Here is a 23454-nt window from a genome sequence, read left to right as displayed (position 1 = left end):
TGTGCAGAAGGTGCAAATTCCAAGCATAAGCCAAGAAAATACCTCAAATACTGCTTGAACTGCCAAGATCCACGCACGAGAATTCTGTAAGAACAGGTACAATGCAACGTCTGCCTCCACGGGAGCACTGATGTCCTGCCCTTTCAGGGCAAACCGGACAAGAGGACCAGGGTACGCTACTTCTGGTGGACAATCAGGACTAGGACACTACGGGCTTTTAGCTGAAGATGATTTGTGTGACCATTGCAATTGTACTGGATCCAAACAATATTTCTTTCCTTGCTTGATAGCCCAGCACTCAGAAAACACACCGACAAATGGAGAACCTCTAAGATGTATGCAAACCGTACTTCTGTTCGGGTTTTTATGCTATGGCAAACTTAGGAACAATTCCTCTACACATTAACAGCAGCAACCTGTTCCCAGACTTACAATTAACAGCTTCAAATGTTTAAGGAAATACTGCTCTTAACAGATCCCTAAAAATACAGATATTCCCCATTGAGAGCTACATGGAGTACTGAGCTATCAGAAATACCTTCTGAATTTGAAGAGAGACTTTTGTACATATGTGATGACAAAGGGGAAAAAAATCAAGCCACCTTGAGAACCACATCCGTTCAATTCTAAGTAATCCTACCTTACTAGTAGGTTAATGCAGGCATTAACTAGTCCCCACAAAGGTTTTTGTTAAAGCAGTGAGGCTTAAATCCTATCTGGGGGGAGAGAGAGGAAAAAAAAATAAAAAATACTCGAAAGGAAAAGGCAGCAACAGCCCCAAAACCATTAAAACCTCTGGCTCAGAAAAATGCCACTAAATTCAGGAATGGAAACGATGTTCTAAGGGAGTCATCCAGGAACCAAGATTTCCTAGAAGAGATGAATGCTTGCCGGACAGATTTGATAACTGTCTATGTTGGAGAACTGTTTCCTGCATGCTTAAGACTTCCCATCTGCTCTGGTCCCAGAACATTGTGCTGATTCGCGGCAGAGCTGTAAAGGAGTTTTGAGACCGGATGCCAAAGCTGGGCCAGGGAGCGCTGACTGCGCTGAAGCACCTGGCAGGCACAGCAAGCCAAGAGCAAGGCAATGATCTAAAGACAGGGCATCAAAGGCAGAGCCCGGAGGCAGCCCGGCACTTCTGGGCAGCCGCTCCTAGGAGCGGAGAATTCCAAAGACCTGCTGCAACATGGAAGTGAAGTGGAAGCACCTACCAGGGAGACACAATCCTTTGCATGAAGCGCAAGACATGTTTATTTGTATTTGCCATTTGTACTATTCAGGAATACACCTCAGCTCCACTCAGGAATACGCATAAGCAGAGACATGTAACCCCCTTCCAGGCTCAGGGGCTTTTTCTTTCTTCACAAACTGAGTTGTGGCCATATTCTGCAACGTAGGACTCTGGAAGCAGGTTTTATGGGAAACCACGTTTTTCATGTAGCCCATGACATGCTTTGAAACTGTATCTTGCAGATTTTTGCATAAGGTCCCTCCATTCTATAAAACTGAAAAAAACATGAAGTGCACTTAAAAGAAACCACTGCTTTCTGAGGTCTTAGTTTGTACTCCATGTGTCTAGCTAATTGCCTCGCCGCATAGAAGGCTTTCATTAAGATTAATAGTATTTGGATGCTATTTGCTTTTTTTAGACAAAATAATGAGATCCTTGCTGTAAGCAGGAGTTTCAGGATGATACAGAAAAAACTGGCGCTGTGCCACACGAATGCTTTTGCAAATCAACATTCCTTTTCAGTATGCGGCATTCTACACCCACAGTGGCCAAGTAAATCAGATACGTAGTCCTTGAAACACATGCAAAATCAGAATTAAACACCACTGAACGAATCTGACAGAAGTGTTTCATTCAAAAGCAGCCTTGCTTGAACATTATGAAACCGACTGTAATCGACGTGACAGGAAATTCATTCTGAGGACTGCTGCATGGCTTGGCTCACCTTGTCGAGTTACGCAGCACCGACTTCATTTTAATTTAGCTTGGAATTTGCACTGGACACTTCCATTCCTGTGCTGGGTCAAGCAGTAACATGCTGTAAGTCATCACAGCAATTGCATCTACTGAAAAACATCTAGGTAAGCATTAATGGGAATTTAGAAAGTCACTAGGAAGAGCAGCCAGTCTCAGTTTTGATATGCTGTAGCTCCAGCCAGAGGTATGACAGCAAAAGACCACAGAAGTCAGGGGAAAAAAATGCACCAGAGGCTCGACAGAAATTTGAAAAGAGTAGGTAGTAAAGTGAGGGGTTTGACAGTAATATGTTTATATGGTCGTGTAAAATCTCTATTTAAAAACATTAAATATACAACACTAATATAGCAGGTCGATGAGGTATTCCTTAGCTTTTGCTGCTTGCCACTTAACCTATGTAAATGAGTATGTTTTAAAAGTACTTTAAAACACATTAGAATGTCACAATGACAGCGTATTTATAAGAAATGACCAACATGAAGGTCAGCGAGTATGTGAACAGCGCACGTAAGCCCTCGTCTTACATCCTGACAAAACATTTAGACAGTAACTAAACTGGAACAGTAAAGGGGTTTGTTTGTTGGTTTTGGGGTGTCCCCCCCAGGTTGTTCTTTATTATCTAAGAAAGCATGATCATTAATCAGTATTTCCAGTATATATACACCTAGAGGACAACCCAACTTTTTTTTTCATAGATAATTTGTTAGATAACTTCTAAAAAAGCCTACCGTTTGGTTTCAGTTTTGTGCTCAAGAACAGTTCTGTACAGAAGATGCCCAGCTTGCATGCTACGTATATGTTCACTCCACCTCCTGCCAGGCTATTCCTTTATTCTCCTTCTCCAGCGTAAGGTGTGCCAAGTGTATCAGCACCTCTCTCCTGCCTCCAAACCCACCTCCTTCCACATCCTCTGAAGTGTCACATTTGAATAAGACCAGTTTTTAAAACATATTCTACCCTGTATTTCATACTGTACAAGCACAAATCAGTCTTCCCCACATGACGGTGGCTGGTCCGTGTGCCAAGCAGAATTACTAATAGCTCAACTGGGCGAACAGCTTTCTCCACATCAGTTGTAACCACCCAAACCTCACAGAAAGCAAATTTTAAAGTCTGTCTGCAAAACTGAATTTGCCTTGTAAAGAAACCCTACCGTCGCAGAAATAAAAGCAGTCTTGGTCAAAAGAAGGCAGCTGACAAACATTGACACAAAAATCACGAGAGAAAAGAACCGGAAACAGAACATGAATTATACATAAACTTGCTTATTTCCATGCAAATTCAACTGAACACAAGTGAGAGATTAGACACATTTAAGACCTGCTCCAGAACCCGAAGCCCTCTGAAATGGCTTGCCTGGACACTTGCTGGACTAGGACTCACATGCCACCTTGAAAGAGACCTGCACCTGCCCTGGCGCGGTTCGGCAGCCGCACAACCTGGCAGCACGGCAGCCCTGCCCTTCCTCCTGCGCGGGGCGAGCCAGCGCCCGCCCAGCGCTGCGCCGACACGGCCTCTTGGCAAAGCAGCCACAAACCTGCAGAGAAGAGCAGAGAAACACCCACAGCTGCACAGCGCACCGTCCGTGTCCCGACATCTTGACTGCAGGAGCATGTGTTCTAGTGCCAAGGGGACAGAATATTCTCCAGTACCTGGCAGAACTCAAAAGCAGCGGTGCAGTCAGCATGGCAAAAGCCTTGAGGGGTTCTTAACAGCCACACAGTCAATTTGCCCCTGCAAGAAGTCAGATAACAGAGGGAAACGTCTTCCATTTCACAAGTTCAGTGTAGCACAACCCACCTCAAAACCAAAGTGAAAACAAATGCTAGTGGTGAAGCCAGTCTTCCTAATTTTGCAGCAGCACTAAACCAACAAACCTGAGGTTTTTATACAACACATCTGAAAAATGCAGTCCAGGAATCAGAGCCCAAATGATGTATTTCCTTACAGAGCTACAGTTCATTTTCATACCTTAAATTTGTTCACAGTCTTGCCCTTTTAAATTTGACAAGACTTCTTTCTTTTGCGGCATCGTTCATCACACTTCACCAGAGACGGTATTTCTGCTCTTGGCACAATTACATGCTCTGAAACCGTAACTTGCCTCCTTGCTCTCCTCTTTGCTGCTAAGGACAACTTTAAGTTGTCCAATAGCAGAGTCAGCGACAGAGGCCCCTGCAGAGCATTTCTGCAGCTGCGGGAGGTGCCTCCTCCTCATCTCCTGGCCTTTGCACCATTGAAGAGCGCTCTCAGAATTGGCCCAGGCTGCCACTGTACAACGGCAGTGAAACCTGGCTTCATGTGCAACATATCCTTCCCGCAATAAACACTGGGGGGGCACAAGTGACAAAAATCAACATTTAGGGCACGAGCAAACAGCTACGTATTCACCTCTCCAAGCATCTTGATGCTTTTGATTGCTAAGCAAAAGAGTAGTTATATCCTGCCTCACTTCAGTAAAATGCATAAAACCGCTATATATTAATTATTGGATGATTTTTATTTGCTTTTATTTTTTTAGTGTGGTTTCATTTGCAGTACTACTATAATTATGAATGCCTACAAGTACCTACAAAGTGAAGAAGTTACATTTGTGCAAAGAAACAGCTGTTGCCTGGAGCCGTGCACCGCACAACAGAACCAGACCCACCGCAATGTTAGTTTATCGTATTGCTATGAAACAGCCTTCGTTCTTGTCCCACTCCCAAAGGCACGACTGGCTCACAGCTGGACAGCCGATGGACAGTTAGTCACGTTTTGCCGTGTTAATCAGCAGTTCAGTTTTACAGAGCTGAGCGTGACACTTTGCCTGGGTGCTCCTGTTCAGGACCTTCCTGCCCTGCCCAGGGTGCAGAGCAGAGACCTCCCCCCGCTGCCTAGTGCCCACAGCTATCTCCTGCTACTTGCACGCATGTACAATACAAACGTTTTTGTTTCCTGGCATAAAAACTAAAACTTCCCTGCCTAAACCACTGAAATGAATACACCACAACCCAAGAATTCTTGTTGAGAGGAAAGCAGCAGCCACAAAGGCATGCCAACAGTGACATGCAACAAAAACCTAAGCTGTGAAAGCAACACAGCAATAAATTGCATATTAACCTGCTGAACTAAACCGTATTTCAAGAAAATGTGTAGTGCCGGGCAGTCCAGAAAACCTCAAGTGAGATTGTACTTCATCCTTCACAGATGCGTTATCAAAGAGGGTTTGCAAATTCGTATGGCCACAGCTTTAACACCTTATTAAAAGTGCCTTGAAGCCATGAATATTAAAAACCACATCTGAAAACCCCCACAGCTCTCAGCAGGATTCTAAGACACAATTTTTCAGGTGCAGTCAACAACCAGAAAATTTCCCCTAAACTGGATCTTGAATACAGCATGTTCTTTATATTTTTATATATATACGCACACATACAAACACACAGATACGTTTGTATGTATCCATGCATACAGCCCCCCCCCCCCCGTACTATATATACATACCGTATATACTATAGTATGTTCCTCATGTCACCTTTTAACAAACACAGGTACAGAAGATATTTGGAGGGCATGGGGAAAACTCAGCATCACTGATTGCAAATCAAAACAAAAATTCTGAATGCACATTCTCCTATCTTTTTTTTTTTTCTGCTTCTCCCCCTTAGATTAAAATAACCCTCCCTCCACTTACTCCAAATTTTCTATTGTCAGCAGTTATTTCAGATCCCATAAAGCTTCCACACAATTTGCCATTTTCTAGCACTACCTTCACGTGGTTCTTCTAGTCCCATCTATTTAGTTGACTTCATTTTACAGTCACCTGGTACACCAACATGGAAATGTTCTCCCGGATATCTCCCCCCTACATTTCAGTTTTACACAAATTGATTCCCTGGATTTTTTCTACTTGCTTGCCACACGCTTAAGGAAGAGTATACCGACTTCAAAAGACAATCCTTCCCCTTGAAGTTCTGCAGACTCAGGTGCTGAAGGACAAAAACCCTTCCCAGCTGGCTGTACTCTGTAACAGGGGCAGCAATGGCCAAAAATAACACAAATCAGAGAGCTTTCATCGGAAGTTAAATACTCATGTGAAATACAAAAACACTTTATCTCATTCTTACAGAAACACCAGCTCTTGTTTCTATGCCTGCCTGAAAATGGAATTTATTTCCTGACACCTACTATTACAAAAGTCTAGGCCAACCTCTGATCCAGTCCAGGCCATGGAAGATCATACAGCAGCTGCAGTATCGAGCCCACAACTTCTGACTGAGATGAAGCACCATTTAAAAAGAAATTCAGCGTTCAGATGTTCAACAACAGAATCCACCATACCTTTCAGTAAGTTAACCTAAGGAATATTTACCCTTAAAAATATATGCCTTGTTATAGGCTTTTCAGCATCAGCTTTGGTCCAGCTGATTTTGCTCTGCAGCTGATTGCCAGAATTAAAGGAATTCTACCTTCTCCTTCCAAACAAATTATCACAATCTCCCCCCACCCTGATAAAGTAATCCCAAGCATTACACTTCCAATTTTTTCAATTGCTACCCTAAAAGCAGAGTTCATCCGTATGTTATGATCTCTGGGCTCTGTGCCAGCTTTCTCTCTTCAAATTACCAGTGCCGCTTAGCACGACGTTGTTTCAATCCTTACTCATGCCAGTCTGTACCAATGCTGAAGTGTAATTCATTGTCCAAGACCTCCTTTCTCAGCATACTGTCCCTTAATGAAACAGCTTTTCTGCAACTGATGACAAGAGCTCTGCGTCGCAGCGTTTTGACACTGCAAAATACTTTTAGCATTAGCCCACTAGACATAAATACACTGAGTTCATGTATATGTTTTGAGAATTTACTGTGTTTCATGAGGGACAGTAGTAATAGGATTAGTAAACAACTGCAGCTCTTTAAACCACAAAAGCTGCTTTTCAAAAGCTGTAGATTAGGTATTCTCACTGCTATCGCAGTGAAAGGCTTTGCTTTGTGAGTAAATAAAATACAAGAAGTATCCAGAGCGATTTCCAAATTAGATGTTGCCGTATCTTAAAATAAAGCCCTGAGTCACATTACTACCAAAAACCCCTTTCCCCACTAGCAGCCTTGGCTAGATTAGGATAGTGAAGCAAACAATCCATCTTCTATCTAAAAAGGCCATCTCATCTGAGAGGCAGGAAACTTACTTCACAAGAGAAAAAACTTAGAGTCAACAGCACCAAAGATTCTGGAAAAGATACCTTGAGAGAGCAAAGCATACAATGAGAAGATACGTAAAATCAGATCGTTTTAAGTTATTTTCTTATTTCAGTCTTTGCCCAAGTAAATGTTTTGGTTTGTAATACATTCTTAATTGCTACAAGAATTTCAGATCCTTCTATTTAAATGCTTATTAGCACTACAAAGAAAAATCCAGGCTTATCAATAACGTTACTGTGAGAACATCAAAGACTCAAACAAAACTGATAAGCAGATACAGCCTGCCGTATCTGTAACCAACATCTTCCATTATTTATTAACCCTCTACAACTCAAGAACAATGGAATGCTTCAATCAGGCAATATCCCTCAGCTAAGATTTGAGATTTGACATGAATATGAATTGTGCCTTCGTGTTCAGTAAGCATTAACGAGCAGTACTTCCTGCAACTCATTTTAGACTCCTACAGCAGTAAGGCCACCTTGTTTTGGCAGAATGACAAAGATGCTAACCTAAACATATTTAATAAGATTATTCTTTAGTTTCCAACTTATTAGAGAATGTGTTTACATTTAACAGTGGGCAAGCAGCCTGTCCTGTTGCCATCAACAGGATTATTCCTATTAAAGTAGCTCAGCCAGTGAACCACTTCGTTTTCAAGATTACATTTCTGCCTCTGCCAGAGTTACAATTTTCAAGTGACATTCCTTACCAAAAGGATATTTCCAAAACAAAACCCAACACCATTGTCACAACATTTCAGCTAGCGCATTAGAAATCTTAATTTAACATTGTCATTGTGAATTTCTTCATTTCACAGTCTCAAACGGACTCAAATTTATGGAGCGTTCTGGGCTTTTTAAAACATTGCTGTGCAGCATTTTGCTACGTATTTCTTGCCTTTTTTAAAAAAAAATGAACAGCAATACGTCTATCATTTATATATTTTTATGTATACACACACACACATATGTACGTTTCTACTAGACAAGTGTCCTTCTTTCAGCAAGGGGAAAAAAAAAACCTGACCCAAGACTTCTACTAGTATTCAGCAAATAAATCAGGTGCTAAACAGGATTTGGGTTTATGGCATCTTTCATATCCATGTCTGAAAGTGCCTTTTAATGACTCAGTCATAAGACAGACACTATGCTTGAAGAAATTCAAGCTAAACAAGCTAACAGAATTACTAACTACCCGCTCAAATTCTGAATGCAGCATCAGCACTTGTATTGCTGCTTTGGAAAAAATGTTGCTCTGGAAAAGCAACATGTTCACAGTCACAAGACATTGAGAAACTCTAATATAAACACACATGACAAAGAAAACATTCAAAATTAAATTCATCTCAGAACAATGTTGCCTAGCTGTCAGAGGATTAGGTTTGTCATGACAGTAAACAGAGCCCACAATTGCTACAGCACAGTCTCCTTCCAGAAGATTTTTGTCCTCTACAGCAACTCACGTCCCACCCAGCAACAGCTGTTCATAATAACCAGCAGCCAACAGTGTAGAGGAAGCCCTTAATGTGCCGCCAAGGGCCAGTTTAACAGATGGCAGTGTGACATACAACCACGATCATTAATTACACTTCCACACTAGTCCCAAGATGCGGTGCTGAAAGAACTTCCACTGAGAAAGAACATTTCAGATAAACGGCTGGCTGCCGCAGCCCCTGCACTCGCTCTAGGACGTGCAGCTGGTGCTCAGGTCCAGTCAGCGCAGTCTCGTTTTAGCGTCCTGCCCTCCTCGTTCAAGGGAGCTACGGCAGGAAACGCGAATCCTCGTCTTTCTGTATCAGCCCAATTTATACTCCATCACAGAAGCTGTAGGTAAGAGTGGCTGTTAAAGGATGGATACCAGAAGATCTTGTTTAAACTGCATCCCCTTATCAAGTAGGGTTGGGAAGGCAGATGAGGGGCACCCAACCATAAGGAAAAGAGTAACAAAAAAACAACCAATAAAAAAGCCCCAGCTAATTACAGCAAAGGGAGGTTGACTTTTTGGAAATGGGGATTTCATTAAAAAAAAAAATAGAGTAAACCTGAAGAAACTTTAAGTGAGCCTATTTTTCTTTAAAAAGTATTGAGTTCTCGGCCTTCCATGTCCATGTGTATTAAAACATATTAGACTGAACAGCAGAACAGGTTTGTCTTCCCCAGACTTTTCACACCGCATTCTTACTCCTGTTTTACTCTAAATGTAAAGACAACACCTAGAATCATTTCCCTTGGCAGAAACACACAGATCAGGAGTCAAGCAGGAGCATTTGGTGAGGCAATCGGCTTGCCGGCACCAGTGTAGTCAGTACTCACTTCTAGCTTCTTCTCTTTCTCTGTCAATACATCCTTCTGATTCTGGGTGTACTCGATCAGCATGCGTGCCAGCTGGCGCCGGTCCTCCAGCTCTGCTGCCAGCCGGCCATTGTACTCTGCTAGTAACAGGCATGCTTCGTCCACGGTCTTCGACAGACGTTCGGCTGCCTCTTTGTCTACATGCAGAAGTGTTGGGCAGTTTAGAGGACAAAGTTTAAAACTTTCATCTTTGACAGAAGGACTACAATTCACCAGGCACATGTACGATAACATCTCATTCATAAATACACTTCTGGCTTGACAGGAAAATAAGAGTTCTTATCACAGGGGATATAAAGGCAATAGGACTAACAATCCAAGAATTGTGTGGTTTAGACACTGACGTGATTGACCGCATTTTATCCTTGCGGAGATGTCAGTGATTGGGAGGGGGAATAAATCTATGAAGTTAGCCTCTATATACAGGTTAATTAAACTAAAACTTTAGGCTGTACTTTCAGAATTCAGTTAAACAAATCAGTGGTTTTCATGTTTAAGCATGGTATGCACTTTTTAATTCCTCCTTTCTCTGAGTAACTCCTCATGTATCAATACAAGCAAACATACGGATTGCATGCTAGACTGCACAGTTGGACACTGAAAGAGTATATTATAAAAGACTGAATGAGTGACAGTTCATGAGTTCTAAATTAAAAATACTTTCAGGAACAAGAGTCAAATCAGTTCAACCTTTAAATGCTTCTATTAAGAGTACTTTTCAAACACAATTGCAAAAGTCCGTTTAAACAAAGGCTGACAGACTAATGGGGTAAGCGAGTTTCCTTTTCTGTAGCAATCAAGGAATATGTGTGTACTCAGCACAGTCTGATAAAACTAACAATTAAGGTCTTCAAAAATCAAAACATTTGAGAACTCTGGCCCTATTTCCTTTACATTCTTGCAAAATGCTGTTGATGCTCTCCAAGTACAAAAGCCTTGGTCCAAGCCAAGAAGCCATGTACATTTCATCTTCAATTTGACTTCCTAAGATTGCTATCTATTAATTACCCAGGAGCTAGAAAACAAGGACACAAAAGCAGAAATTCACTCCACCATACACTGTGATTCTTTAGCAATCAAAGACTTTTTTTTTTTCTCTTTAACTTATTCTTTGGACTCATGTTCATTCATCTTCCCGTTTCATACCTGTAATTTTCTCCAGTAATGAAACATCTTGAACTTCCTGAGGCAGGGAGGCAATTTTTTGCCGCACTGTTGCATCTCCTGATGCTGCATTTTCCAGGTCCTGTAGGGCTTTGATCAAATCCTCGGTCTATAAGACAAGTTAGCTAACATTAAAACCAGGTAACTTTCATGTCATTTCCTGTGGATGTGGCCACTGCATCTGAGGTCACCCACCTTTGAAAGCAACCATTTTTGGAGTATTTTCTTCAAGTAATTTTTAAACTGTTGCTTCCTAACACAGGGAGTATTCACTAAGTCTACAATATCCTGCTGTTTAGGAACTTATGCATAATTACAGTAGCATCATCTTTTTCAAGACTCTGCAGTGGAAAACTTCTCATTCCAATTAAGAAAAGCGATCATTTAAGACAGAGCTGAAAAGTACACAACGACACCAGTTTGAGAAACAGCCATCAGCCCTTTGGTTTGCATCAAACTGGGACTATATCTTTTAGCTGAGCATCCCTGACGCTTTCTCTTAGACTAGCAGGAGTGTACGTGCACCTTTGTTCTATTCTAAAGGTGCATTCTGACATACAAAAAAAAAAAACAACCCAACCCCCAAAAAACCCCCACCCAACCAAAACAAAACCAAACTTGTATCAGTCCAAACAAAACTGTGCCAGATTTCCATCACTATAAGATTTAGAATTTCCTAACTGGTTGATGACAATGAAAGCTATCCCTGTTAAACCAAACTTCATCTTGTCCTGACTTTGCAAAGCCATCGCCATCCTCGCTCAGCTCAGCCATCGCCATCCTCGCTCAGCTCAGCCATCGCCATCCTCGCTCAGCTCAGCTGGCTCTTTGGAAGCACACTGCAATCTGCAATTAAACTGGGCTCCACTGTATCCCCTCGACTTCATCCCTCAGCTGGTTTTAGTGCAGTGAGGAAAAATGTGTCAGTTTAAATGAATACACTCAAAACATACCCTATCTTAAAAAGGATGTTGATGAGGACAGCCTTAAGAGGACCTGCCCTGACACACCACATTTCCTCCCTGTGCAAAAAAAAAATAATAAAAAGGAGAAAGACAGACTCCCTGAACAGGAAGAAAAAAAGTGTTTCTTCTTGGTTTTAAAAAACACTGAAGTTTTAATGGAAGGTTTTTGAAAATGGAACACAAGCCCAGTAAACACCATCACTGATGATGTTTAAGCTACATTTCAGTGGTTTGAAAACTAATAAAAACACTGAAAAATTTTAAATATTTTTTTTAATCTGAAAAATAAAGAACTCCATTACCTAATATTTACTACTACTTTGCAAACTGTTAATCATTTCCAATAGTAAGAAACAGAATGCTTATTATCAAAAGAAACCATAAGCTGCAAGGCATCTGGAGGTAAAAACAACAACAAAAATATCACTTATTTCTTTGACAAATGTTACTTATTTTTCAATGGTTACACTCTACCAGATGGATAGTGTATTTTTTGTCCTTTTCAAATAGACAATGGTTTAGCGTATGTTCATTTTGTAGCCTTAAATGGTCAGAATGATCCTCTATTTCATTCCTACTATTGCCACACCACTAATATGTCAGCCTCAAAATGAAGTATTCAGAACTGGTTTTCCTAACCAACTCCATAAGAATCTATCAAAGGCTGAGCTTTTTAATAGCTCACAGAGAGAGATGTCCTACAAAAAAAAAATTAAGTTTTAACTGTGTTACAACTTTGGGTTTGAGACATTACACACTGATCTTAGAAAGAATTTAAAACATGATCTGTTCTTCTAGCAGTCCTTTGAGATTCTTTACTGGTAGTACTACTCAGACCTTGGTTTAGATGACCTGAAATCACTCAGAAGTGGCACAGTGTTTCAATACGAAAAAAGAATCTGTTCCATTTCACATGGACTTCTCAACCCCCAACTGAATGTCTCCATTAAGAGCATTTCACTTGTTGGCAGCTCCACCTTGTGGCTGTAGCACACAGGAGGTGGCTTTCCGAACCGCTCCCACTCCCAACCCGTCCCACATACCAGCAGTGGCCCAGCACTGGGGTCCTGGGGTGAGTAGCTCCCAGGGTAATCATCATCTTCTTCCTCTTGTATTTGCTGAAAAGTCCGCTTTAAAGACTTCTTCTCCTCTGTAACTAAAGACAAATACAAACGACTCGTTTGGATGCCAGATCTGCCCACCTTAACTATCGCTACTTCAAAAAACCTGTACCAGATGCTCTGACGATTCAGCTCTCTAAAGAGAAGGATGACCACAGTCGGACTCCAATGCTGGCATCACATTCCAAACACTCAAATGCAAAACAGCAATAAAAGGTTGATTTTGCCCACACACGTATTTCTGTAGATGCAAGTACAAGGATACAGTCTGCACATCAGCAGTGTGCGCTGTACATATATTTGTGTCTCCTACACTGAAAGCAGAAAAGGCAAGTAAACGTCCTATTTGTCAATAAATGGCAGGTCTGCAACCCTGCTCAGATTCTCTGGTTAATACCATGTATGCAGGTAAGGATTTCTACCAGTAGAAATGAAGCACTGATGCCAAGATACATATGGACAGAAGAATTTCAAGTTATCTTTTTGCACCAAGTATATGCTCACGGTGGTCCCACAGTCAACTACATGACTGCTGGTTCTTCAACCTTCCACTCTTCCATCTAAACAAAGATTTCAGGACAGCTCTGTGAAACTAAAACTCTAAGATGTGACAGCAACAACAGCAATGGGCAGAGCACGAACCGATCTCCAAGCAGGAAACCTCTAACACTTCAGAAATAAGGAATCCATAAAGCAAGACCGCGTTGGTTAAACAAACCTTAGCGTAGCATACCTTAGCTTGAAAGGGAAGAGACAGTTTATTGAATGATTCAGAGTCTTAACGCAGCCTTTGATCCAGTTACAGAGCCTTCAGAAGAAGACAGCTCATTCTTCAGACTTGCCACCAAAATTCCCAGGTAACCCAGGGTAATTTGTAAGAAAACTTTGGACAGAGTCTTGAGACCATCTCTTCAATGGAATCAAGTCTTGCTGAGATAATCATGGAGTTCAAGGGAAACATTTTATATATACTTTGATTTACAGGAAAATCCAAGATCACTCTTGATTTAAAATTAAATCAGTCTGCCCAATTCTAATGAGGAAGCAAACAGAAAGGTCTGTCCTTAAACGCAGAATTTTGCCTGCCTTGTCAGATGGGGCATATGTCTGAAAAACTTTATTTTAATGGAGACAAAGTCAGAGGTGTTGCACATCCTGCTCGTATGGGAAAAAGCTGAACAGCCCTCGTGAGGTAGACACAAACGCACCTCTGTTAGAGAACAGATTTATTCAACGAAAGGCAAAGAAGCACAGAAAACAGTTACCCTAAACCAAATTATTTTTGATGCATGCTAGAGCAAAGCTATCCAGGCTAAAAAAAGGTACAGTCTAAGTATTGTATGCATACAACTGACGTAATAGAGTGCTTGATAATCTGACTGACAAGCAAGATACCAGATCAACAAGAAAAACAGCTGCCATCCACCAAGGTCTGCAAAAGAGACCAGCCGAGTTCAACAGGAGATGCACAGATGACAAAATGGCCAAAGAGAGCATTTAAAGTTCCACAGCCCAACACAACGTGCCATCGGTATTTATCACTTGTGCGTACTTATCATAAAGTAATTAACCAATGAAGGATAAACACAAGATAATCAATAGAAGAATGCATGACTGTAGTGTGCACAGAAGTGAAAAAGAAAATTCAGATTCAAATTGCTGAAGAGCTATTCCTGCTGCGTTGCCAACTGATCTACCACACAACAGTATTACGCTTGCTTACTACTCTAACACATTCAGAACTCACTGAGTTTTCCGTCTGAACGAGACCAAGTGAGTTTGACTGGAAACAGTCCAAAGAAGGTAGGTGCATGAACATCCGCAGCCCTAAGCACCAGTTGCTAGCTGATGGGACAAAGTGGCCAGCAAAGGAGCACAGACAAAGCAGTCAGCTTTGAGGTAGCATTTTGGGCATGAGTAGCGTGAAATAAATGTGGACTGTTGCACTTTTTTCCTTGGCATTGGTAAGCAGGGGCAGCAGAAGACCTCACTGAAGAATCCTAGAAACACCACCTCCATTTCATCAAAACAGAAGAAACCCCTCACATTTATTTTCAAACTCAAGAGCATATGGTGGAAAAGGACCCCTGAAAGACAACAGGAAGCCAGGCATAAATTTTAACACACCCTGCATGGGTAGCTTTCAAAATCTGCTAGCCAGAAGTAATTTAACCATTGCAGTCTACACTTCTGAAAAAAAACTATCAAATCCAACAAGAGAAGAGGAAAGCAAGCATTAAGAGCATATAAAACTCATCAGAATTCAACAACAGTATGTAACACACATCTTCTGAAACAATCAAGATACCCTTGTAGAATACGGACAGCTTCTTCCAGGAGAATCAAGAGCCCATTCTTGACATGGACATAAAGACAGAGAAGCCACTACCAGAGAGGAAGTCAGCTTTCCCACTTTGTTGGGGTCTTCTTCACAGCTCAGAAACCAAATTACTCCCTAAAAGCCTTCAAAGAGCAAAGCACTTCGTTTCTCCAAAATGACAGATAGCTGCTGTCATAACAGCTTTGCAGTGAAACTCCAGGTTGTTGTTATCTTGCTGTTGCAGCATCCAGAGAGACTTGTAAAGGTATTTCTCCACCATCTTTTCAGTCTTCAAACCATCTCCGGGGGCTTGAGAAAGCTTACCATGTCAAAGACCTTAGTGACAAAGTATGATTTTATTTTTTTTCCCTGCAAACTGGCAACACGGGAGATCTTCCCATCTAGGGTGTTCACCTTTTTGTTCTCATCTCTTGACAACTGGTTTTAGAGGTAAACAGGCTTCTTTGATTTGACTCCAGGCTCATATGCACAGTAAAGAGAAAACAACTGTGGAATCTGTATACACACATTCAAAAGGATCACTAGGAGTTTAAAACTTTGCTCTGTTAAAAACAGTGGGTTTATGTGGTTTTTTTTTTTTTTTAATCTCAAGGCAATACAAAATTATTATCTTCTCTCATGAGGACTTCATTACGTTCATCTCCTCTTTCAAGAGGCAGCCACACTACATGGTAAGGCTCTCCCCATGTAGACAATGCCTTTCACTGGAGGGAACTATGCCATGGGTCCAGATTTTTTTTTAAAAAATAAACAGTCCTTAATTCACATGAGAATTTATCAGTCTCGGCACAGCTACACCATGTGCCTTTTCTGACAGTTAAGCATACGGTTATATGGCAAGTTGCACGAGCAGAAACTTCTGCCTACAGGGAAACATGCAAGGAAAACCATGTAACAGCTACTGTAGTTCTACAGTAACAGGCAAACCTGTAAAACAGGGGTTTCTACTTCTGAAGTTCCATAGATAACTGTTTACTTGAAAGGCAGACCAGCTGAATTCAAGTGGTTTTTAATCTGTTGGCAAGGCCATCATCCTCAATCACAGCATAACAAAAAATAAGACTGCCAAAACTGTAACTAAAACTAAACTTCTGGAGGCTTTAGGTTCCAAGCTTAAGGGGTTTAGCAACTTGTGCAAGATCCAAGTAAACTTGTATGAAAGACACTTTTGGAAAGTGATTTAGGACAAAACATTGAATACAACAACAACAAAAACCAGACAGCTTTCCTAAAGAAAACAGAAGACCATCACAGAACACCAGAAGACACAGAACAACAAAATAACAGAAACCTAATGGTCCAGCGTACTGTCCAACTGTTCTAACCTTTTGTTTCTTTGGGGGTACATTAGTCATGATTAAGTTCTCATCACAACATACATTTGCTGGCAGCCCCTCCTCGGTCAAGCATAAATGGAGTTGATCTGCTCCAAAATTATACCTAGTCCTGTCCCAGGTGCCTTTATTTCAGTTATTCTTGGAAGCATCCCTGCCTGCTCTCCTCGCTGACGTTTTTCTCCATATTTTAATATGGGTCTGACGTCCTGTGCCAGAATTTGCAATATAAACACAATCAGAGCAGATGGGTAGCAGTTCAGGATTGTGGTACAGTGTGACACTCCTACATCAGAGCACGTCCAAGGACTTCCTTCAACTGCTTATTACAAAGACAATGAAAAGAAAACATGTCAGCTATATAGGTTATGCTACCTAAAGGATTTTACATCAAACCTCTACAGACCTAGTTTTCCCAGGCTTCAAGATAAACGGGCAGTTCTTCTCTTCCCTACTGCTTGTAAAAAGAAACATTCTAATAAGAATGATATTAATGAGAAAGTAAATGCAAGGTTAATGAATACATTCAGAGTTAAAACAATGTAAGATACCAATACTCAAAAGCTCATTTCCATGTATATGCATATTTCCTTAAGGAACCTGAAAGACTAAAGTATGGTAGTAAGCTGCACCACTGAGGAAGTGAAAACCAGGGAATATAACGCTCAGAAAGGGCCTGTACTCTTTCCCCTCCACCTCTCTGAAGGGAAAGCTTCATTATTTGTGCAATCAATTCCGTTCCACGGCAGGAACTTAGCACATGCCGCCAACTGAATTGCTATACATTTACCCAAGGCCTAATGAAACACCATTGACACACGCACCGATAAGCTTTAAAGATGTCCTTCCTCACTGATACAGGACTCTGCTTTATTTTGGCAAGTTTCACAACTCTAAATGTAACTGGTGCTCTGCAACCCGAGCAGAGCCATCCTGTTCAGAAAGCAGCACCTACCAGCCCAGGAATTCCAGACACTGCAACATGAAAAAGCCGTAGAGAACTACCTGCATAGACTTGTTGCCATACCTTGGGCTGAAGAAAAGAATACTCATTATCACAGCACTAGATACCCTTCAGGGGCTTCAAAATTCTGTTTTAACAGCACAACCTTGTACCAGTCTGAAAATACTAATACTACTTATTTCTCAGCTGTGTCTACCGTGGGTGTACACAAAACCAGGAAGTCAGAATGGTTTTGGAGGAGCAGTATAATACGGTTTTCCTCTTTTAGGATAAGCATTATATCTGTAAAACACAATACATTATTGTCCATCTCGCTTATGTTCATCTGTTTGAAAACAGAACAGAATAACTACAGCAAAGCCTTCTGCCACAGTCGCCCACCAGAAACTGGACAAACACCAATCTTAGAAATCCATAAAAATCCCACGTGAAACTAGCGCTTACCATTAAGAAACTAATTTGAAAACAAGCCAGTCAAAACAAGGAGAAAAACCTCAGGAGAACTCATGCTAAGTTTTTTAAATTTCTTTTTCCTCTTAGTTTGAAAATCTCGATTTCTTTTTTACAATGAATTGACAAGAAGGCAGCAATATTCACACCGGTGAAAAGGCCTGAACTCTGAACTGTTCTCTCAAATAAGATACTACATTAATACCTCCAATTACCCAGACAAAAACTAGGTTTCTCACCAAGTGAAGATGCACACACAGCAGTTCTTAAAACATTTGTATTTCTTCATTCTGTTTCCCACAACAGTCTGTTACACTTGGGAAGGGTGTGATTTTGCATAAACACTTTTAGGTTGCAGAGATAACAGCAGCAGGACCCATGGATATCACCAGCCGAAGGGAGGATGACACTGAGCAACAGTTGGTTGCCACTTCAGCTGTGTTTCTTGGACACACAGTATCATTTTGTTTAGATTAAAAATCAAACGCTTGTGAAACACTTATCTAGGTACCTTAAATTAACAGTTTCAAACCCTCAGTTAATCAGTTCAACAGGAATTCAGGCATGTAAATTCTGTCCTCTCATGGCAAACAGGTGTCTTACGCATTGCACCAGACAACAGGAAAACCCCAATTTGAGTGATTTCATGCCGAGACTGTACACCTTCCACCCTTCCCCTCGCCACCACTCAGAGCAGGGACTCCCTCTGTCCTGACACAGAAGGGACAACCCCTGCGGTCACGTTGGTTGGTCTCCTGGCATTTGGGGAAAAAACCAGCAATACCTTCTGAATGCCGTACTTCAATTAGGGCAAGCTGGAAGGCCTCTGTTGTAAGCTGCTAAAGCACCCATCTTTGGGTGCTTTGCCTGAAGAAGCATGTTAAAACACACAAAACTACAACCACAGATTTATGTCTTCACGTGCACATCTCGCATTAATGCTCATGTCTTCATATTAATGCTGCATTAATAAACAACTCCAGTAGACATATCTTGCTTGTTTTCACCACCTAAGAGCAGCATAAGAGCACTTTACTAATGACTAAGCCAGCTCTCTCACACAGTATTACACCTCTGAGGGGAACAGAGCAAAATCTGGTCCAAGCAGCAATGTGATTTTAGCTAATTTGAAGACACTGATACTTCCTTTAGCTGCAAAGGGGACAAATATTCCCCTGACCAGAACACTGGATTTTTAACGACCTTACCTTCCGTAGGTTAGGCATCCTACTGCTCCCCTCTTTTCATTACAGCACTACCAGTTAAATATTTTCAGATGCTATAGAAGAAGAGGCAGTATCTGCCAAACCAGCATAAAAGCACGGTAAATGCAAGAAGCTTATACTCAAGTTTTTCACATCTCTCTCATGCAATAATAAGGTTATAACCGTGATGTTCTACCGATGTTAAATGATGCAATGTTATTGTTTTGCCCAAATGACATCAGCTGGTATAAGAAAAAAGAGACCAGACAAGCTTCTGGGTATATATTCCAGCCTTCAATACTAGAAGTCATAATAAAAATATAGTAACTATGCAAAATAAAAAAAAAAAAAATATGAGAATGAAAGCACTAAAAATATTGAATAAACCATTATAATAACCCAGCTGACCACTCTCAGAGATGTAGAATGGGACAATTTTAACTCTCAAGGTGGACGCAACAGTTCCCTGCACCCTAATTACTTGCCTTCACATCAAAAGGCAGCCCTGGAGTATTCTGTCTGCGTGAGCAGAAGCAGAATACGTTAAGTTTAGCTTACTGCCAGCCACAAGTCACAAGGCAACACACATTCAAACTGGAACTGCGAGTTTAACGAATATCAGACTTCTCTCAAGACAATCCCGAAGAATCTCCATGACCAGCTTTGGCAACAACTCAACTACAGGAGCCCAGAGCTCAACTCCTCACAGTACTTTCAGTGAGACACGTACCAATTTAAAAAGCAAAGTAAAGCGCACAACAAAAGCAATACGCATTTACCTTTAGTTTGGGGGCTACTGGAGTCTTCCATAGAAAGCTTCAGTTGCTGTATGAACTCACTGCCATACACACTCCTTTCCTGCCAGATGTTAAGCAATCGTTCCAAGGGCTTTTTGCAGCCCTCATCTGCTTCTCTGTTCAAAGATTAGAAAATAATTATCGTTCAGCTGAAAAACATTCCTTATGTTCTAAGAGAGCATCTTCTGAACTAGCAGCTGCATCCACTGTAATACTTGCACATTTGGAGAGAATCTTTCTCATATTGTGTATGACAAACCGTGCAAAACACATTTGTGGCCAACTTTCCCCTTTTATTGGGACAGATTGCCTGAAAGTGCCCCACATCCCACCCCAAAGTAAAAGCAGGAAAAGTTTTGAAGGAAGAAACTTGCTATCATTCAGAATTTGCAAGAAGAGTTATAAAATACCCCCAAGTTGACACGTTTACAATTCAGCGTATTAACTTTAAACAGTTGTTTCAGCCAGTAACATCCCAATTAAAAAGCAGGTTGTTTGGATCATTAGGCACTTAAACGTATTCATACAGCGCGCTGAAAGTTAGACAGCCATCCAGAACAGCACACCACTAAACACACAGAACGCTAAAGTTGTTTAGTTGAGATAACAGGAATTATTATACTATTTAGGGAAAACCTTAACTAAATGATAGTCCATTTTTGATAGGATGGGAGCTGCATCACTTCTTCCCTTTTACGTATAAAACTCTTTCTTCCCCTACCAAGGAGACTAATGATCAGATAACCATTAAAAAGAGCAATGCAAAAAGAAACAGTGCTCAAAGCGGAAGACTGATGAGAACTCGGTGACCCAAAACATCAGCTCTTTTAAAGTCTTCCGACAACGGTGAAGAGCCATTCATTATGTGGCTGTAATAAACACATGCAACCGTTCAGTTTCACTACCCACGAACAGATCCGCAAGATCTTTTGGTAACAATTAAAATAAAGTACATAGGAGTTGCATGCAGAGAACAAATGTGTAAAGCTGTGCGGGGCCGATTCACGTACAAACAAGTTTCCCCAAGGAGAAATATTAACGCTAAACAGTTCCTAGCTGCAAAGGAGTCAGAATCCAATCTCTACTAGAGAGAGCGTACAAGCATCCCTGAGACTTAAAAACACACCCCAGAAAACAACAAGATCCAATTGAATTCAACTTTGTATAACAAGAATGCAAATCTCTAGAGAGAAAAGTTGAAGAAATGCATAACAGCAACATACCTGGCAACATGAGAAAAAGCATCCACAAGAACAGATTCAAATTCCCTAGTAAATTCAGGACCTTTCCTCTTACTGTTCTGGATGACATCATTTGCTAAATATAGGAAAGTAAGCTTCCTACTCGATTTTGCTGGGAAAGGGAAAAAAAAAAGAAGGGGGGGGGGGGAAGAGAGAAGAGAGTTTGCATTTATTTCTCACTTCTTTCACGTGGAATCATTTACATCATTTTCAAAGTTACTTACAGCTTTTTAGCCTAAAAACAAAGTTCAAAATATTTGCATGTTACCAAGGCAAATCGGAGGCCTTCAAGCCAAGCAGCTCTTGATCTCCTTACTTCTGCTCGGGTTTTTTTCTAACTAATTTATAAAACAAACATGAGCTTAATACTTTTTGCGCACAGTGACGCATCAACTCTGAGGAAAGCTGCATAAGAAACAAACTTTGAACACATGATTAAAACGAGCTGTTCTAGCCTACCAGTAAATTAATGGAACAACAGACTTATTTTTCATTAATTAACTTCAGGAAAAAAACTCAGTATAGAGCCACTTAATTCAGAACAGAGTGAAATTGCACGAGAAAGCTATTGTAGAGACTCAAATATTTTTCCAGACAATGCCGTGCCAAAGCAACATTAAATTTCTTCCGTATACCATAACATTTCCCGTCTTGACACCATCAGTTTCTATTTTACTACGGCCAAAATCGGTGGGAGATGCTGTTCTCCAGAGCGCACTGGCCGCAAATACGCACGCATAAAACAGAAAACAAAAGCACTTATTTCCACAGCAGGCCAAACTCAGGTCTTTCAAAAATTCATACTTAATATTCTGTAAACGGCAACTAGCAATCGCATGAACGACTCTGGCTGGGACTTCACCAGCGTCACCCGCTCCAAGGGGCCGACGCTGCTGGCTGCCCAGGCGAGGGGGTGACATTGGCCGCTTTCACCGCTGCCCCTGGGGACAGGGCATCAACACCGGCAGTGTCCCTGACGCTGTTATGAAGCAGTTTGAGAAGTTACCAAAAGTTAAGTTAATCTGCAAGGGGGGGGAAAAAAAAAAAAGCACAAAATATTTCTGGATGATATTACCAAACAGTTCTTAACAGCTCTCCGGGACCACTTTTGCTGTGCGTTATCTCCCAGTCCCTTAGTGCAATTCTGTAACAGGTAAGCGGTATGAATCCAAAACCCCAATTTAAAAGCAAAACATAAAAGCTAAACGGCCAACAAAGCACTTCACGGTTAACTCGAGCACACCCAGGGGAAAAACGCTTAGTGCATCTCTGTTCTACAGCCAAGCTGCCTGGCCCAGCAGAGCAGCCTGGCTGAGCACCCTCCCCCCAGCCGACACCTCACTGCTTTAAGCAGCGGTTCTGCCCTGCCCTCCTGAGCAGCCCCCAGCAGCGCAGCCCCCAGCAGCGCAGCCCGCGCTCCTCCCGAGCTCCCCGCGGCGCTCAGCCAACAACCACAGCGGCAGCGGAACGGCGCCCGGGCTGCCGCCGCCCCTGCCCCCCCCAGCTTTCCCCGCGCCGGCCCGACGAGCTCGGGGCCCGCCATGAGCAAGCACCGGCCCCTCGCTACGGTCCCGCCGGGAAGGGGCAGCCGGAGCGGGCTCCCCGCGCAGCCGCCGGGCCGCGGCTGCCCGAGGCGGGTCCCCGCCGGCCGGAGCGGCGGGCAGAGCCGGCGACCGCGCGTTCCGCCGGGATCCCGCCCGAGCCCGCGGCGGGGAGGCCCGGGGAGCGGAAAGGCGGCGGCCGACGGACAAGTCCGCCGGGCCCCGCGTACCTTTGCGGAGCTCCCGGTGCCAGACGGAGACGATGGGCCCTGCGTGCTTGCGGTGGTGGATGAGCCACAGCGAGAGCGTCTGCACGCTCTGCTGGGAGTTGCTCAGCTCCGACAGCTTCTTCTCCAGCGCCGACTCCGAGAAGGAGGACATGGCGGCGGGCCGGCCCGCGCCGGGCCTGCTCCGCCCGCGGGGGAGGGCGCGACGCAGCCTCACCGACAGCGAGCCGCCGCCGCCGCCACAAGATGGCCGCCCGACCTCTCACCCCGCCGCGGCGGGTCGAAGGGCAGCATCGTACGGATCGCCGGAGGGGGACAGGCGGAACGCTGCGGCCGGCGCGGGGCGCGCACGCCGGGTGCTGTACAGCGCATGCGCGGCCGCATGGCCGGAGCCCGCCAAAGCCCCAGAGGAGACGCATGCGCATTGCGCACGCCCGGGACTTTTCTCGCAGCGCTCCTCTCCCCGCCGCGCCCCGGCGGAGTCTCTTTGTCGCGCCGACAGGCCCGGTTGCCGCAAACGTCACTTCCTGCACGTGGCCGCCCCGCTGCGGGAGCAGGTAGGCGCGCGCCGGCCCTC

At 42.8% G+C, this 23454-nt stretch overlaps 1 protein-coding gene across 2 annotated transcripts in view; it reads right to left on the bottom strand.

Moving 5' to 3' along the window:
* Nucleotides 1-23037, bottom strand: part of RPRD1B (regulation of nuclear pre-mRNA domain containing 1B) — a 28047-nt gene extending 5010 nt beyond the window's left edge. The window contains exons 1-8 of one of the 2 annotated variants that reach the window (XM_075720983.1): nucleotides 22881-23037; nucleotides 21092-21221; nucleotides 19889-19984; nucleotides 13848-13863; nucleotides 12717-12804; nucleotides 11688-11692; nucleotides 10674-10800; nucleotides 9489-9664 (exon numbers count right to left, since the gene is read on the bottom strand). In XM_075720983.1, the coding sequence (XP_075577098.1) occupies nucleotides 9489-9664; nucleotides 10674-10800; nucleotides 11688-11692; nucleotides 12717-12804; nucleotides 13848-13863; nucleotides 19889-19984; nucleotides 21092-21221; nucleotides 22881-23031 (789 nt within the window). In that variant the 5' untranslated portion in view covers nucleotides 23032-23037. Of the gene's footprint in view, nucleotides 1-9488; nucleotides 9665-10673; nucleotides 10801-11687; nucleotides 11693-12699; nucleotides 12813-13847; nucleotides 13864-19850; nucleotides 19985-21091; nucleotides 21222-22880 lie in introns of both variants that reach the window. The other variant, XM_075720982.1, reaches the window with a different exon arrangement.
* Between the last annotated feature and the right edge of the window lie 417 nt (nucleotides 23038-23454).

The sequence above is a fragment of the Pelecanus crispus genome, chromosome 14, assembly GCF_030463565.1.
Source record: "Pelecanus crispus isolate bPelCri1 chromosome 14, bPelCri1.pri, whole genome shotgun sequence".
Lineage (NCBI taxonomy): Eukaryota > Metazoa > Chordata > Aves > Pelecaniformes > Pelecanidae > Pelecanus > Pelecanus crispus.
Note: the sequence above shows the minus strand (reverse complement) of the source record. Positions and strands in the feature narration are given on the sequence as shown.